General features: G+C 38.1%; 1 protein-coding gene across 1 annotated transcript; it reads right to left on the reverse strand.

Moving 5' to 3' along the window:
• Positions 1 to 14,415: 14,415 nt before the first annotated feature.
• On the reverse strand, positions 14,416 to 16,456 carry LOC142612909 (putative glycerol-3-phosphate acyltransferase 3). The gene is made up of 2 exons (XM_075785083.1): positions 15,694 to 16,456; positions 14,416 to 15,494 (listed from the first exon to the last, which is right to left on the reverse strand). Exons 1-2 carry the CDS (start codon positions 16,399 to 16,401, stop codon positions 14,604 to 14,606), a joined length of 1,599 nt encoding a protein of 532 aa, XP_075641198.1. The 5' UTR covers positions 16,402 to 16,456; the 3' UTR covers positions 14,416 to 14,603.
• Positions 16,457 to 16,599: the final 143 nt, after the last annotated feature.

Here is a 16,599-nt window from a genome sequence, read left to right on the forward strand (position 1 = left end):
AGCTTGTGAGTCCGACCTCAGCAGGGATAATGGCCTCGCTCCCGTACACTAGTCGAAAGGGTGTTCCTCCTGTAGGTGTTCTGGTCGTCATCCTGTATGCCCACAATACACTTGGTAGCTCATCTGACCATATGCCCTTTGCCCCCTCGAGCCGAGTCTTAATGATTTTGAGCAAGGATCGGCTTATGACCTCAACTTGTCCGTTGGCCTGAGGGTGGGCAGGTAAGGAGTGGTGATTCTTGATCCCTAATTGTAAGCAAAAACCCCTAAATGACTCGTTGTCGAACTGATTTCCGTTGTCCGATGCCAAGACTCTAAGGATCCCGTACTTGTAGATGATGTTTTTCTAGACGAAGTTATGTAGGTTTTTCTCTGTGATGGTGGCTAGGACCTCGGCTTCCACCCTTTTGGTGAAGTAATCGATACCGACCACTAGGAACTTCAGCTGCCTTATTACAGTTGGAAGTGGGCCCATAATGTCCAACCCCTATTGAGCAAAAGGCCACAAGGCAGTCATCGGAGCGAGCTCTTCTGTTGGCTGTCTGATGATGTTGCTGAACCTTTGACACATGTCACAGGTTTTGACATAAGCTCGGACATCATTTTGCATGGTAGGCCAATAATATCCTGCTCGTATCAGTTTGTGCACTAACGACCGCAATCCCGAATGGTTCCTGCAAATTCCCTCGTGAACTTCCCTCATGACGTAATTTGCCTCTTCGGTTGTGAGGCATCTTAGGTATGGTCGGAAAAATCCTCTCTTATACAGGATGTCTTTTATTAGGACAAACCGTGCCGCCTAGACCTTCAACTTTCTTGCGATTTCTTTTCTACCAGGTAGTGTATTGTCTCTCAAATATGACACTATCGGCGTGGTCCAGTTGTCTCTCGAGCCTATTTCGTGCACGCTCACGTCATCTATCAAGGGCGAAATTTGAACAAAAGAAAGTACCTTATTGGAGACGAGCATGTGTTCTACTGATGTTGCCTTGGCAAGACGGTTTGCTTGCTCGTTCTCTTCTCTTGGGATTTGAACAAACTTGGCTTGAAGGTCGTCTACCCGTTTCCTTACTTACTCCAAGTATTTCTTCATCTGTTCACCTTTACATTCGTAGTCTCCGTTCACCTAACTTGTGATCACCTGAGAATCGCAATAAACGACCATATTGGTGGTCCCTGCTACTTTGGCAAGATCTAGTCCCGCCACCAAGGTTTCGTACTCCGCCTCATTATTGGTCGTAGGGAAGTCGAGGCGAATCATGCACTCAATCTCGTCCCTTTCTAGAGAGCGGATCACTATTCCTGCCTCGCTAGCCTACTTGTTGGACAATCCGTCCGTATGGATACTCCGTTGAAGATGTTATTCTGCCCCTGGCCTTCCATATTGGTAAATTCTGCAATGAAGTTAGCAACTACTTGTCCCTTCATTGCAGTGCGCGAGCAGTATTGTATGTCAAATTCGCTTAACTCAATTGCCCACAGCGACATCCGTCTAGCAGCTTTAGGATTACTCATTGCTCTCCGTAGGGGCTTGTTTGTTAGAACAACCACTGTATGGGCCTGGAAATAAGGTTTGAGCTTGCGAGCTGCGGTAACCAGGGCGAAGGCTAACTATTCCATCGGGGGATACCTTTCCTCTGTGCCTCGGAGTGTTCGGCTAGTGTAATACATGGGTTTATGCACCCTTTCGTCTTCTTTGATTAAGGCTGCACTGACCACAGCTGGGGAAACGGCCAGGTAGAGAAATAGCTCATCCCTAGGTTTGGAAAGACTTAGCAACGGCGGGGAAGAGAGGTATGCTTTTAAGTCCTCGAATGCTTGTTGACATTCACCTGTCCATTCGAAGGATTTCTTCAACGTGCGGAAGAAAGGTAAGCACTTGTCCATTGCGCTTGACGCGAACTTGTTTAACGCTACCACCTTGTTGTTGCGGCTTTTTACTTCTTTTTCGTTCATTGGTGGTGTCATCTCCATTATCTTCTGGATCTTGTCTGGGTTGACTTCAATGCCTCTCTGAGACACCATGAACCCTAGGAACTTTCTAGCCGTTACCCCAAATGTGCATTTGCTTGGATTAAGCTTCATGTTTGTTAAGGACTCTTTTTTCGCCCCACGTGGCACTACTTTATTAGCAACCCATGCCACATCAACATATTATTGATTTTTGGGGTAAATCTATTTAAAACCCAAAATAAGCTCATATTTCATTCAACTACATGGATTGGGCTCACATGGCCCATGAGATCTTTAATTCAAGAGGCGGATTCATGGTCCATATTTTCTTTACATCGATTGGGATCATAACCTATGATATCATCAACATCAACATATGGATCAGGCTCATACAATGAATCAAAGCTCACGGCCCATATTACCTCTCTCATATTCAGAAAAATCGGCTTCTTCAACAAAAGCCCATATTAACACAAAACGATAACAAAACCCAAGGTACGTCATCTCATCTTCGGCTTATGATCCAAGCTCACGAGTCTCTTTGGGGAAACTTTGGGAGTCGTGGTTTGGAAGGCCAAGAGGTGTGTTCAGTAAAGCTCCAGTGATTCAAAGTTGATAAAAGAAACATGTTGTTTGGCGTGTCTTCTCCAACTCCTTGAACTCTGACAAGTTCGTGTATAGCGGGTAACATATGGTAAGCATCTCTTATTACATAGCACTTAAAATGCTAAAACTCCTAATTACTCTTTTCCTAAAACTTAATATTCATCATATGACAAATACTCAATATCTCCAGCCATCCAAATGCTGAATAAATAACTATTCATTCAATCTCTAACTGTTGTTATTCGAATTTAGAAACTTCATTATATTATTCTACATAAACCACATTACTACTTTCAGTTAAAATCCAACTCAAACACATGACCTAATTTGATTGACTATCTCTAATCTCCAAATACATAGAATATTCATGATATCTCTAATACCCAGCTGCTGCCTGCCACAATCAGACTTGATATCTCTCTGCCAACTGCTAGAGAAGAGCACTAAATGCTCTTCTTGCTCACCAAGATTAAGTCACAACACAATGAGACCTTAACTAAATCTCTAAAGCTTCATTAACTATCAACTAATTATTCTATCATTTACTAAAAATGTGTTGTAATAGAACCTTGGACTAAAAATACAAACACCCAAAAAAGGAAGCCTTTCCAACAAAACCCCAGCAGTGTATTCAGCACTTGACACCTGGCTGAAACTGATATCACCACCATTTAATACTGAAATCCCAGTAGCCAGCTATAATACCCAAAATAGCAATATACCCTTAAAAGAGATATTGCCATCTTCAGTCAAATCCATGAAATATCCATCCCAGCAGCCTGACATCTGACTTCATCTGCTTCTGTCCCAAGCAACAACTGACTTATTACAACTGTGACAGCTATCTTATGACAGTTGTGACAGCTTTTTCTGACAACAAGGATAGCCTTTTCAGAATAGCTGTGACAGTTGACCCAGCAGCCTCAACATTCGTGATTTTTCTTCATTTGGTTAAGAACTAAAACCAACTAAGTAACTATCTCTTTCTTACTAAAATACTTTCATTTTCTACTTTTCTTTCCATAGCAGCTACTACCTAAAACAGTAGAACATCTTAAAGCTAAACATACCATTCTTGGCCAAATCTTAGGATGGATTTTTTGAAAATTCATTGCAATTTGGGACAGATTTTGGCTGAGATTATTTGCTAAAAAACCCCCCTTTAAACTCAGCTATAATTAAGGACCCCCCATCAACACCGATAGAGAAGAACAACTCTCTCATAAAACTTCTCTATTCCTTCTCCCTCTAATAATCTTCTTGAGCTCTTAATGAAGTTTTGAGCTTCTGAGTTTTTTAGTTTCCAAATTAGGAACTAAACTCTTCAGCCCTTAGCTCATAAATGCCCTTCATAAGCCTTCATACATCCTCCAGCAGAAGATCCTAGCAACATTGCTAAACACACTACAGCATTATTACCCCTCTTATACTCATTCTCTCACTCTCTATATTCAGAAAATACACCTATCTTACCGCTCCTATCTCCAGATACTTAAATACATCTCCATACTCTTCTCTTACAAAATCTTTCTTCTTGGAAAGCAATCTCTACAACTTCTCCAGCAGTTATAATCTCATATTTTTACTATCTTTAACCTTCATATCTCTCTTACTTCCATGTATCATACATATTACAAATACTACATCCCACAAAACATTTATATCTTTTACCATCTCCACACTTTTCAAGAAATATCAAACACTCATATTAAAAGTCATTCTCATGGAAGACATAAACTTCTAATGCTAAAGCCCTTCTTCTAGAAGACACCAATAACTCATATCAAAGCCTTTTTCATGGAAGACACAAATCTATCTTACATAAAGCCCTTCACTTAGAAGGCACAAATACTCCGTACAAAAGCCCTTCTTATGGAAGGCAACACTATTCATAACTTCACAACAACTAAAAAAGTATTGTCAAAGGGAAAACTCATTTAAATGCATGATAAGAGGGGCAACCTTAACCAGCCCCTATACATAGCTGGACATACTCTCTCTCCCTCCAGTTGCACCCATTTTTCCCCCTCAATCTTGAAGTTATCATAGCAAACTACATTTCTACCGCTGGGGTCACTCTGCTGGGATATTGTCAACTCACAGAAGCTGTACAGCTGGAGCTACAAACCATACAAAGATAAGTGATTTTGCTTTCATATCTTTAAATATACATCATTGAGTACATGATTACGTCACATTTAAATACATATTACTTTATTCTAACTACTATTACAACTATTAATCAAAGCTATTATATCAAACATATATTACATATTTATTCAACCATTATCGTGATTTTTAGACTTTGGCTTTAATGGTTTTATAGGCTTAAAAGTACGCTGGTAGCTGTTGGACCATATGACCTAATGTTGAGTCCCGAACGCAACTCCCCAAACAAACCCAAGTCTAGCAAGGTCACCCATCTAAAGGACCACACGTGGCCGAGCAACCGAAAAAGGCTCCCGAACAATGTTATAAGAGCGGAGGGTATTGAAGGTCTCCTTGAGGTCGTCCAAATGGTCATCTTCCCGTCAACTTTTCACTAGCATGTTATCCACATAGACTTGGACATTCCTCCCAATCTGATGTGCAAACATTTTGTTCATAAACCTTTGATACGTTGCTCCCGCGTTCTTGAGACTGAACAACATCACCTTATAACAGAAAAGGCCTTGGCTAGTGATGAACGAAGTTTCCTCCTAATCAGCCTCGTCTAGTTTGATTTGGTTGTAACTAGAAAAAGCATCCATGAAGCTCAACAACTGGTGTCTCACTGTTGAGTCTACTAGGAGTGGGTAGCTATCCTTGGGGCATGTCTTGTTTAAGTTCGTGAAGTCTACACACATCCTTCACTTTTCGTTGGCTTTCTTGAACATCACTACATTGGCCAGCCAGTCGGGGTAGTATACCTACCTAATGAATTCTGCATCTTGTAATTTGCGGACTTTTTCCGCTATGGTCCTATCTCACTCCTGGGCAAACACTCGCTTCTTCTGAAGAATTGGGGGAAAGGAGGGTGATAGATTCAACCTGTGAACCATAATTGAAGCGTCAATCCCGGGCATGTCTTCGTGGCTCCAGGCAAAGACATCTTGGTTTTCTCTTAGGAATGTCGTGATTGCTTGGCGAACGGGAGGACTGGCGAGGGTGCCAATTCTGGTCGTCCGCTCAAGTTTGGAGTTATCGAGAAGTATCTTTTCCAACCCTTCAACTGGCTCCACAACCATCCATTGCTCCTCTATGCTCAGAGTCTGTAAGTGGTCGTCCATTTCTAATATTGCTATATAGCATTCACGTGCTGCCACTTGATCTCCTCGCACCTCTCCTACACCGTACTCGATAGGGAACTTGATCATCAGGTGATAGGTTGAAGTCACGACCTTCCATGAATTAAGGGTAGGTCGGCCTAGTATGGCATTGTAAGCAAACGAGCAGTTGACGACAAGGAAAGTTACATTCTTTTTGATCTACTGAGGGTAATCTCCAACAGTCACAGGCAATGTGATTTCTCCGATGGGATATACTTTTGTTCCTCCGAGTAATAGAGGATATCAGTAGAGCTTCTATTATCAATTGGGACTTGGTGAGTGTTGTAGTCCCCTACCCGTATGATAACAACAAGTGCATCGTCGTGGGGGTGGTGGAGACGTCGAGCATCTTCCTCCAAGAACCCAACTATGGGGTTATCGACCCGTGCCATCTTTGGAACGAATCCCATCAGCTGGACGTTCTGAACCATCCTAAGGTAGGTTTTGTAGGCTTTCCTAGACGAGCTAGATGTTGCGGTGCCTCCTACAATCGTCCTTATGTCCCCTAAAGATGGCCTAGGGAACTCACCTTCCCTTCTCCCAGCCTGTTCTTGCGGTAGGTCCGTCATTTCTTTGCTGAAAAAACGTTGTAGTTTCCCCTATCTGATGAGGGCATTCAAATGTGTCGTGATCGTGATCCCGATGAAATAGCAATACTTGTCTCTTAACCTCTTGTTGGGATCTCCCTTCAACTTGCCAGGCCACGTTAAGGTCATATCGTCCTTGATTTGCATCAGAACCTGATCTATCGGGGCAGTCAATGGGGTGAAACTTGCAAACCTTCATGTGGGCGGTTAGGAATGCCTATCCTCCCGTCAATCTCCGGTTCTGGTTGCCTTCCGTCTCCTATCCTACCGTGCATCTTCTTGCCTTTCCCTCTTCTTGGGTTTTTCCTCTTGGGCCAATAGCACATCTTCTGCATTCATGTACTTAGTGGCTCGATAAAGCACATCTGACATGGTCTTTGGGTCGTTTTTGTATAAGGAGAACAAAAAAACTCCCCTTTCGCAAGCCATTGGTGAAGGCAACAACAAGTATCTTGTCATCGGCCTCGTCTATCGAAAGGGCTTCTTTGTTGAAATGTGCTATATAGGACCTTTGCATCTCGTCTTCTCGTTGCTTGATGCTTATCAGGCACGCAATGGATTTCTTGTACCTATGCCCCCCTATGAAGTGCGATACGAATTGCGCACTTAGCTCCTTGAAGGTATCGATGGAGTTGGGCATCAATATGCTGAACCATACCCTGGTGAGACCTTTCAATGTAGTTGGGAAAGCTCGACACATGATCTCGTCCACAACACCTTGTAAATGCATGAGGGTTTTGAACGATTCCAAGTGATCCAAGGGATCTTTAAACCCGTCATAGGCTTTTATCTGTGGCATGCAGAACTTTGGTGGAAGGGGGAACGAAGTGACGAGTGTAGTAAAGGGTGAGTCTGTCCGGTGGACTAGTTCGTCGAGGTCATTTGACACCCGTCCCTTGTGAGTGTTCATCATGAAATCCATCATCTCCTTCATCATCTGCATCTCCGCAACCATGTAAGGTGGTGCCGTTTCCGCAACGGACGGACATCTGGTGTCTTGTTGCTCTTGTCTGCTTAGAGCGTTGTTGCCCTCTGGTCCTTCTCGGTCCCTCCTTTTGACATTGGTACCCTATTGCTCCTCTCCGTGGTACCTTTGGCACAGCTGTTCTTCCCAATGTTATGAATACCGATTCGGTGACCGTTTCGGTTTGTCTATTGGAATGGAAAATTTCGATACCGGCCAATTTTGGTGTACCGTTTTATATTGTTTCAGAATTACCCACTAATATATATATATATATATATATATATATATATATATATATATATATATATATATATATATTATTGCAATTATTTTGACATTAACTAATGAACTTAATAGAGAGGTTAGAAAAGAAATCTTAATCAACTTATCCAAGTAGTTAGATGGTTTTTTTAAAATTAAAAAAAAAAATTAAATCAGAATAGTTGGGTTTTTTTTTTTGGTAAATAAACATGGATGTTGGGCATTGTAAAATAGGAAGCTTCCAAGAAATTACCATCCTCACGTGATTGTCTTTTCAATGACTTCCTATTTCTACTTTTTATACTATTTTATTTATTTATTATTATTACCTGGATTGTGTGGTCAACTCAGTAAAGCAAATGAAACACTATCTCTTACTTTGCTAAAAGTCTGAAACGCCATCTGAAGTTCACTTCTCAAAGATCTTCTTAGCTGGGTTCTAGCGGAGTCTTGGCAAAGACATGGGTTCTAACTTCTAAGAGGAAGCATACATAAATGATAAATCTCATTATCGTGAGCTTTTCTTGATTTTTTTTTTCTTTCTTATCTTCTTTTTCCTTTTGTTTTTTTCTCTTGATTTTTTTCTTCTCACCTCCTCCTCCCTTTTATTTTTCCCCCCTCACCATGGCTCATATGATTTTTCCTTATATTCTATCAATTTTTTTTTTCACATGAAACTCATTTCGGCCGAATCCATAATTTCAGCCAGTATTTCTTGAAATCACCCGAAACAACTGGAACACTCCGGAATGACCTGGAATTTGTTTCGAGGTGGAACAAGGGCGTATACAATTCTAGTTTACTTGCCAGAATGGTATTTTTCGGCCATTCCGGCCGAAACGGAACGAAATTAATAACTTTGGTTCTTCCAGGTCGTGGTTTTGCTTAGTAAGGCGTTCCACAGTCACGGTTAGAGTTTGTACCTGCCTTTCAAGGGCAGTAGTGCGTGGTTCTCTCTTTGATTGTTATTGGTCGCCCTCGAGCGAGTGAGTACCATACAACTCTTTGTTTAGGAAGTGCTGATATGGTTGCTAGTTTTTTCTCATAAACGGCGCTAACTGATGATGCCAAAAAATGTCAGTGAGTTGCATAGTCCTCATGTGCTCTTAGGCAGAACCTGCAAGACAAAAACAAAGAAGACCTTACAGAGAGTACCGGTGTGATACCGGTCAAATATCCTGCAAAGGTTAATTTAGAGAGAATTTCTACAACTCTAGAGTGCCAGAGCTAAGAAAAATTATGCGTACCTTGATTTGTGAAGGCTTTGGGGGTTTTTATAGTAGTGTAAAACTAACCTCAATTTCTTGGTGGATGAGGTATTTCCTTGTAGAGAAGATCCTTATTAATACTCGCAATTTACAGGATTCTTTTCTTGTAGGGATTCCTATGATTATGGTTGGGTGTAGAATGTAAGATATTTCCATACTAGGATTTTTAGAGACCACTCATGCCACGAAGGTGCAACGTGGCTTCAGCAGACCGTCTTGCTTAGGTCTGTCTACCTTGAGGAATCCAACTGTCGTATCTCCTCTTCGTCCATGTGATAAGTCCGTCTACTTTAAGGAGTCCATCCGTCGCCTTTGACTCTCCGTCTAGGTCATGAGCCCGTCCACTAGTTTTTTGATAGGTAGAGTGCCTAGACTGTCTCTTTTGCCAATTCCATCACTAATGTCTGCTCTGGTTATTTTTGTATGTCTGCTTAGGGATTTTATCCCTATCGGGTAGAATATGAAATGTTCTTTTCTTTCATATCCATAACATGTTTGATAGTAAATTCGTGGGATCTATAAAATATGCAATGCTATGTCTTTTTACATCCATGATAAGTCTAGTAGTGAATTCTTGGGATCCGTAGTAATATGTGAAAGGAGGAAGCATTGTTATATACACTCTTGACTTAGGTCCATTTGGTTTGGTAGATTTTAGAGAGTATGGAAAAAAAAATGAGAGAAAATAATTTATTTTTTTAAGTGTTAGGTTGGGTGAATTTTAAGGGGATGAGAGCACTCATGGAGCTTAGGAATTTTCTCTCCAAGCTTACTAAAAATGAATCTCCCCAGTTTGAGGAAAAAATTAGAGAAAAAAAGAAGCCTAAGGGGCAAAAGTTTATTTTGCCCGTGTAACTACATAATACCAGTACCCAGCCACAACTCAATTTGTTTTGTCTTGTCCAAAACTTTTCTTCATTATTTTTTGCATCTAATTCGACATTAACGTACCAGCAAGGTATAGCAAGTACCACTACCCAAGCATTTGTTTTTGTTTTTTTATTCCTTCTTATTTAATATGTTATTTTAACCAATTTAATTAATTAATCACATATATATATAGATAAAAGAAGAAGTTAAAATAATATTTGTGTTATGTCACTTTTATAATGTGTCAAATTATATTTCATATATAATTCCTCTAATATATATATATATATATATATATATATATATATAAATTCTCTCTTATTTTCCATCTTTCTATTTTTCTACCCTCCCATTCAAATACAAATAAAGAAAACTAAAATTTTTCTATCCTCCACTTCCCAATTCCCTTCCTTTATTTTCAATCTTTCATAGTATTTCAACTCCCTAACCAAACTGACAAGACTCTCCCCAAAAAACCCATTAAATGAACCGGACCAGTCTTGCATGTAAGAGCATCCACATCAGTGGATGGATAAATGGGTATAAATGTGTAAAATGAGAAAAAATCATTAATTTTACACATTTTAAACAAAAAAGCCCCTACATCAATCCCTCTAAACTTATTTAAACTCATCTATATCATCCACAATGCTACAGTACCGTGTAAATTTACACGGGTACTGTAGCAAGTGTATATGTTTTTTTTATTGTTTTTTCTCTCTCCTCCCAACTAACTCTCTGTCTCTCTGTCTCTCTCTCTCTCTCTCTCAGACACAGCACCTCTCTCATTCTCTCATCTCATCCATTTTTTTCCTCTAGCCGCCGATCGTCCTCGCCGCCGATAAGAGCAAGGTCGAGCAAGCCGAGTCGCCGGACGGCCATCGCGAGGAGGGGGCGGTGCTGCGAGGCGTCGATCTTGCTCCGATTCGTTGGTTTTTTTTTTTTTTTTTTTTTGGTGTGGGTTAGGCTCGACAGATCGGGGGGTTTGGGTCGACGGATCGGTGGGTTTGTTGAAGGGTGGCTGATCGGTGGGCGACGAATGGGTTTGGGTGTGGGTGAGGCTCGACGGATTGGTGGGTTTGGTGGGTTTTTTGATTGGGTTTTTTTTTTTTTTTTCTGGTTTTCTTTGGATTCCGGTGTGATTGGAGGCCGGAGGCGTCGATGGTGGCTGTGCCAGGTTGTGTTGGATTTTTTTGATTGGGTTTTTTTTTTTTTTTTTTAAACTGGTTTTCTTTGGATTCTGGTGGCTGTGCCGGTGGCTGTGAGAGAGATGAAGGTGGGAAGGAAATAAATATTTTATTTGAGCAAACGTGTATAATAAACAACTGATGTGAGAGGTTTGTAAAAGTGGGTGTATAAAATAGAAAAAGTAGGTTTTTTAATGTAAAATAGAAGAAAATTTTGCATAAACTGATGCAAATGCTCTAAGTAGAGGGATTCATATCCCGTGCAATATCTAAATTTCACTCACAAATTTTTTTCACTTTTTACATTTTCAACTTTCACATTTTACTTTTTTTAATTTTTTTTCTTAACTTTTTTGAACCAATGGTTGAGATTGAAAGTTGCTTTTTGCAACTATCAATTCCAACCATTCAAATGAATTGCATCAGGAGCAATAGCTAGGTATGGTACTAAGACGATCAAGAAATCATAAATGTCAAGAACCACGCGTCATTGTTATAACTTGACTAGAAAGAGGAGCCGGGTTCGTATATTGAATCTCTGGGTAAGCTTTTTTATTTCTTTTGTGTTTGTGTGTGAATGAATCTTTGATGAAGCTAAAAGTGAAATAGTCTAACTTTCAAATATCCACATGAAAATTCCTGCTTCTTTGAGCAAATTATGGAAGGATTATGAAGGAGTTTTGTTTCATCGTATATAGTATCCGTGCATTACAACTTCTATCAACACACCCACTCTTCTCAAAGTGGGTGCTATTCAGTGGTGAAACTAGAATTTTAGTCTAGAGGGAGCAAAATTAAAAGACGATATTAAAAGTGAAATTTATCTAAAAAATATTAATCAACAATAATAACAAAATAAATAAAAAATTGTAACAAAATAAATAAACAATTGTAAGCAAATATGAATATATTTCATATTATTAAAATAAATAAACAAAAACAATCAATTCATAACTACTAAAAAATTTACAAACTGATAGAGTAAAAAAATGATTAGTGTTACTTAAAAAATATAATGAATAAATGTTTGAAATTATTTTTTGTGATTGGTGACATGTTAATTTGTAAGACATAAGTAGTAAAATTTGTAATATCTCTAGCATCATTCAAAGATAAAAATGCTATGAAAAGTATCATAAATAGTAAAAATGGTGTAAATAATGATATAAAAAAAATAGTGAAATAGGAGCAAGTTGCATTTAGGACAAAACAAAAGCAATGCTTTGATCACTTTCGACAAGTAAAAGTTTTTTTTTTTTTTTCCCCTCCATGTGACTACTAATACAACAAAAAAAAATTTAGGAGTCAGGGCGGGCAGGTGCCCCCCTCGCCCCCCTCTGGCTCCGCCAATGGTGCTATCCATTTCACACACAACAATGCGTATACACAAGCCACCTTTGCACCTATACACACCTTTTCAACTTAAATACCGAAAACTGTGAGCCCAAAAAAAAAAAATGGTGTTTTTTTTATTGGAGTATTGTCTGAGTTACGTTGTTCATTTTAAAGGGTTTAAATATTGAATTTAAAAACTCTTTTTATCAGTTTTCAATTTTCAAACAACATTGTTTAATGACATTTTTGTAAATATGTTGAAAACTATGAGGCCTACTTGATTAGACAAAACATAAATTCATTTCTTTCTTCTCAAATAAAAAAAATATTAAATTATATTGTACTTATTACATAGATACCAAACACACAATTATGTATTTTTCATACTGAAACATGTTATTTAAAACATGATACCAAATACATTTTTTACTTTATGAATACTATAAACACGTGTTTTCAGAACTTTTTTAAACCATAATTTTCACACCATTTTAAATAATGACACTAAAGGTCTGTTTGGTAAAGTAGTTCAAACCCACATTTTTAATTTTTAAACAACTTTACACACATTTTCACACATTTTTTTATCTATATATATTTCAAAAAAATTACAAACAATATTATTCAACTTCTCTCTCAAACACTCTCTAAATATCTCCCACCAAACAGGCTGGACATCCTAAATCTTTTTTTTTTCTTAATGAGAGTTGAGCTAGAGTTCACGAGTTAGCCGGTGGAGTTTTAATGAGAGAGCTAGAGTTCATGAGTTAGCAGGTGGAGTTATGGCATTTTCTTGAAAAGAGTGTCGCAAGTAGTAGGCTTTCTTTACGGATTAAATGATACAGTAGTACGAACCCTAGGGTAGACGTAATAATCAATGGATTCTAGTTGGTAGTTAATAAACGCTTCTTTATTATTGTCATTTGTCATTTGGTACGAAATAATGACATGCAGACTACTTTACCAAAAAGAAAAAAAATGACATGCAGAGAGCTGTTGTCCGCGTTCCATTAGTGCTCTGTACAATCTGTTGAAAGTGTTGAGGGGATGTCGGTATATATTTACCAAATATAATTTTTAATTTTTAAACAACATTTTATATATATATATATATATATGTATATACACTTTTTATCCGCATATATTTTTAAAAAATTCTTTTAAATTTAAAAATTATTATTTAAACACATATATTAAACAGGTCCTAAGCATTTGATTCTATATTTCTATTGATATTGATCTATTGAGATTGTTACACATCTATTTTTAAATATGTTTCACCTATGTTCAGTGCACTGAAAACACTGATCCTAATCTGGAACCTTGTGAAAGAACAAAAGGAGAAAGAATTCAAAGAAAAGATAAAAACACATGGCTTTGGTCCGGAGTGAGGTAACCTTTTACTTGAATATTGAAATATATACTAGTATTAATTGTAACAATTTTATTTTATAAAATTATAGTTTGCTTTTTTAATAATATTTTTAATTTTTTGAGTAATACATGCAAAAGACACAAACTTTTTTACAAAATATTTAACAAACAGCTAAAATGATGTTAACAATGGGTTAAATGAAAACCAATAAAAAGTTATCCACAATAATAGTTTGTAAAAATATTGTAAAATAGTTTGTGATTGTAATATTACTCTAATTCTTTTAAGAGTGATGTTATAGCCAAAAAATTTTCTACAATTTTTACAAACTATTAAGGTGGCAAATTTTTATTGGTTCATACCTAGGCTCACCACTTACACCACTTTTTTATTTATTAATAATTACCCACCACGTCAGTAATTTATAAAAATATTTGAAACTATAGAATTTTCTTCTTTTTAAAGACAATAAAAAAATCTATAAATTTAAATTTTAAAACAAAATATGCAAACTCAAAAGAATTAGCGTCCAACAACAAAAATTACTAACAGTGAAAGTAAAAAAATATTATGTCTAATCAACATTTAACCCAAAATAAACCACCCGACCTTTTAAAAATTTTCAAACAAAGTAATTGTCTTTATCTAACAACACGCAAAAAAAAAACCTCAGTGGCTAAGCTACTGCACACAATCCGTAGCATAACGTAATGTCCCTTGCTTATTTAGTTTTTCACAATTACAGGCCTACCCAGTAGTATATAAAAAGTAATTAAAAACTAGATTCACTTCTCTAAAGGGAGATTTGAACATTGATTGGGCTACAAAGTTCTTGCCCACCTTATGATTTTTACTACATAAGACTAATTGTCTTACCAATGGGTGTTCATGGTCTTTTAGAATCCTGAATTATGCCCTCGTTACCTGCTAAGATCATATACTTGTCTTTTCTTGTAAGACTGGTGCACTGGAACCCCAAAGCTTTGGCTATCTCATGCTGCACATGATTAGCTACTTCAAACTTAGATACCCCTCCAAACTTACATGTGTGCGAGTCTGGTAACTTCTCAAGAAATTTGATGCAGTAGGTAGGATATGGATTCAGGAAGTGAAATGCATAGTCTAAGCATTTACACCCACCAGCTGTTGTTCCATAAAACATACTGACCTGCACGTCTATAGCTACAGGAACTATATCATATGCTAGCTCTGCAAACAATGGACTAAACCTTAGTAAATAAGGTTCCCTACAAGTGGTTCCTTCTGTGCAAACCACAACGTCACCATAGCTCAGCAATTTCTTCATTGCCATTCCATCTTTTTCCCTGTCTCGTGTCAAGTGGATGGTCCTGATTGGAGCTATTAACTCTGTGAATTTACTTATGCTGTATGTGACTGTAGAGATTGGCTTATCTAGAACTGATTGAACATACAGTGGATCAAGCAGAGTTCTGTGGTTGCACACATAAAATATGCCATTTGGTCTTTTTTCATTGCTGGTTGAAGCAATGGAGGACTTGGATCTCGAAACAGTGGTTCTTGAACCAGAAAAGGCCAATATTGGATTGGACATCCAGTGAGGTAAAGTAATGCCAACAGGGACTCTAATGAGGACGAGGAAAATCCCAAGTGGAATCCACATGAACATAGCTAACGTGGCCAGTTGAGTTGGCCTCAACGCCAATCTTCCATCATGGAATATCAACCGCTTTGGATACTTCTCCCTTGGAAGGATATGCCAGTTCCTCTTCTCAGCTTCACTCACCAAGCAAACCTCCTGATCATGCAACACATGAACATTGTTAAAAAACAAGTATCAACATATTTATTTTAATAATTCGATATTTACAACAATGAGAACATGAGATTTGAACCCTCAAGCAATGTCACTAAGTTATAAGACTTATGGCCCAAAAAAAAAAAATCTACATGAATGTGTGCGGATGTGAGAGAGAGAGAGATCTAGGACAACCAACCTTGCAATGAGCAAAGAGATGCTGATCAAGAAGCTTTTTGTAGCTACAAAACCCAATAGCAACTGAACCAGTTCTCTTCTCGCCAAGAATCTTATCTAAAATATTTCCATCTGCCTTGATATCCTCCACTAATCCCACATAATACCCACAAACCACCTTTAATTCTTTCCCCAAAACAGCATCTACCCCTAAATAGTCTTTCAAAAACCCTTCAACCATGATTCTAGGCAAGTCACTCACTCCCACTTTTCTCCCACAAATCTTAACCACTTCAAAGCCTTCATCCCCAACATCTTGTAAAAATGACCTTGGTAAAACAGCTGTTCCTAGTCTAAAGCTCTCCTTTTTTATGCCAAAGAAGCATAAGAAAATCTGAATCTTCAACCCCAGCTCTTCACCAAACAAACAAACAAGGGGGTATAAAAGAAAGAAAATGAGAGCCCTTAAGAGCCCTCCAGCTTCAAAGGCCACCAGCATGAAGTAAGGAAACAATGAAGATGATTTCAGCAGGGAAGCTTCTGAGTGAAATATCAATGTTTGGTTTGAAAGCTCCTCAGCTCTATGGACAAGAGAGGTGTATTTCTGATATTTTACTTGGCTTGCATGGGCATTGATGATCTTCCATTGAGTAGAGGTTGGGTTCTCTGGCCTTATAAGATGTTTATACAAGAAGGAGAAGGCATTTTGTGAGAACAACTTTCCAGCCATTCTTATTTCTTGATGAGTTATGTGCTTAGGATTTGGAGATAACAATAGACCTTTTGCGAGCGACTTATACTCATGTGAATGCGAGTGACTTATACTACTCAGGCAAATGAATGAGGGTGAGTAATTATTAGAATTTGTCTTATACGAGAGTGACTGCACACTATTGTTTAAACAACGGTAACAAACGTATTTTAATTT

Source organism: Castanea sativa, chromosome 10 (assembly GCF_040712315.1).
Source record: "Castanea sativa cultivar Marrone di Chiusa Pesio chromosome 10, ASM4071231v1".
In the NCBI taxonomy this organism is placed as follows: Eukaryota; Viridiplantae; Streptophyta; class Magnoliopsida; order Fagales; family Fagaceae; genus Castanea; species Castanea sativa.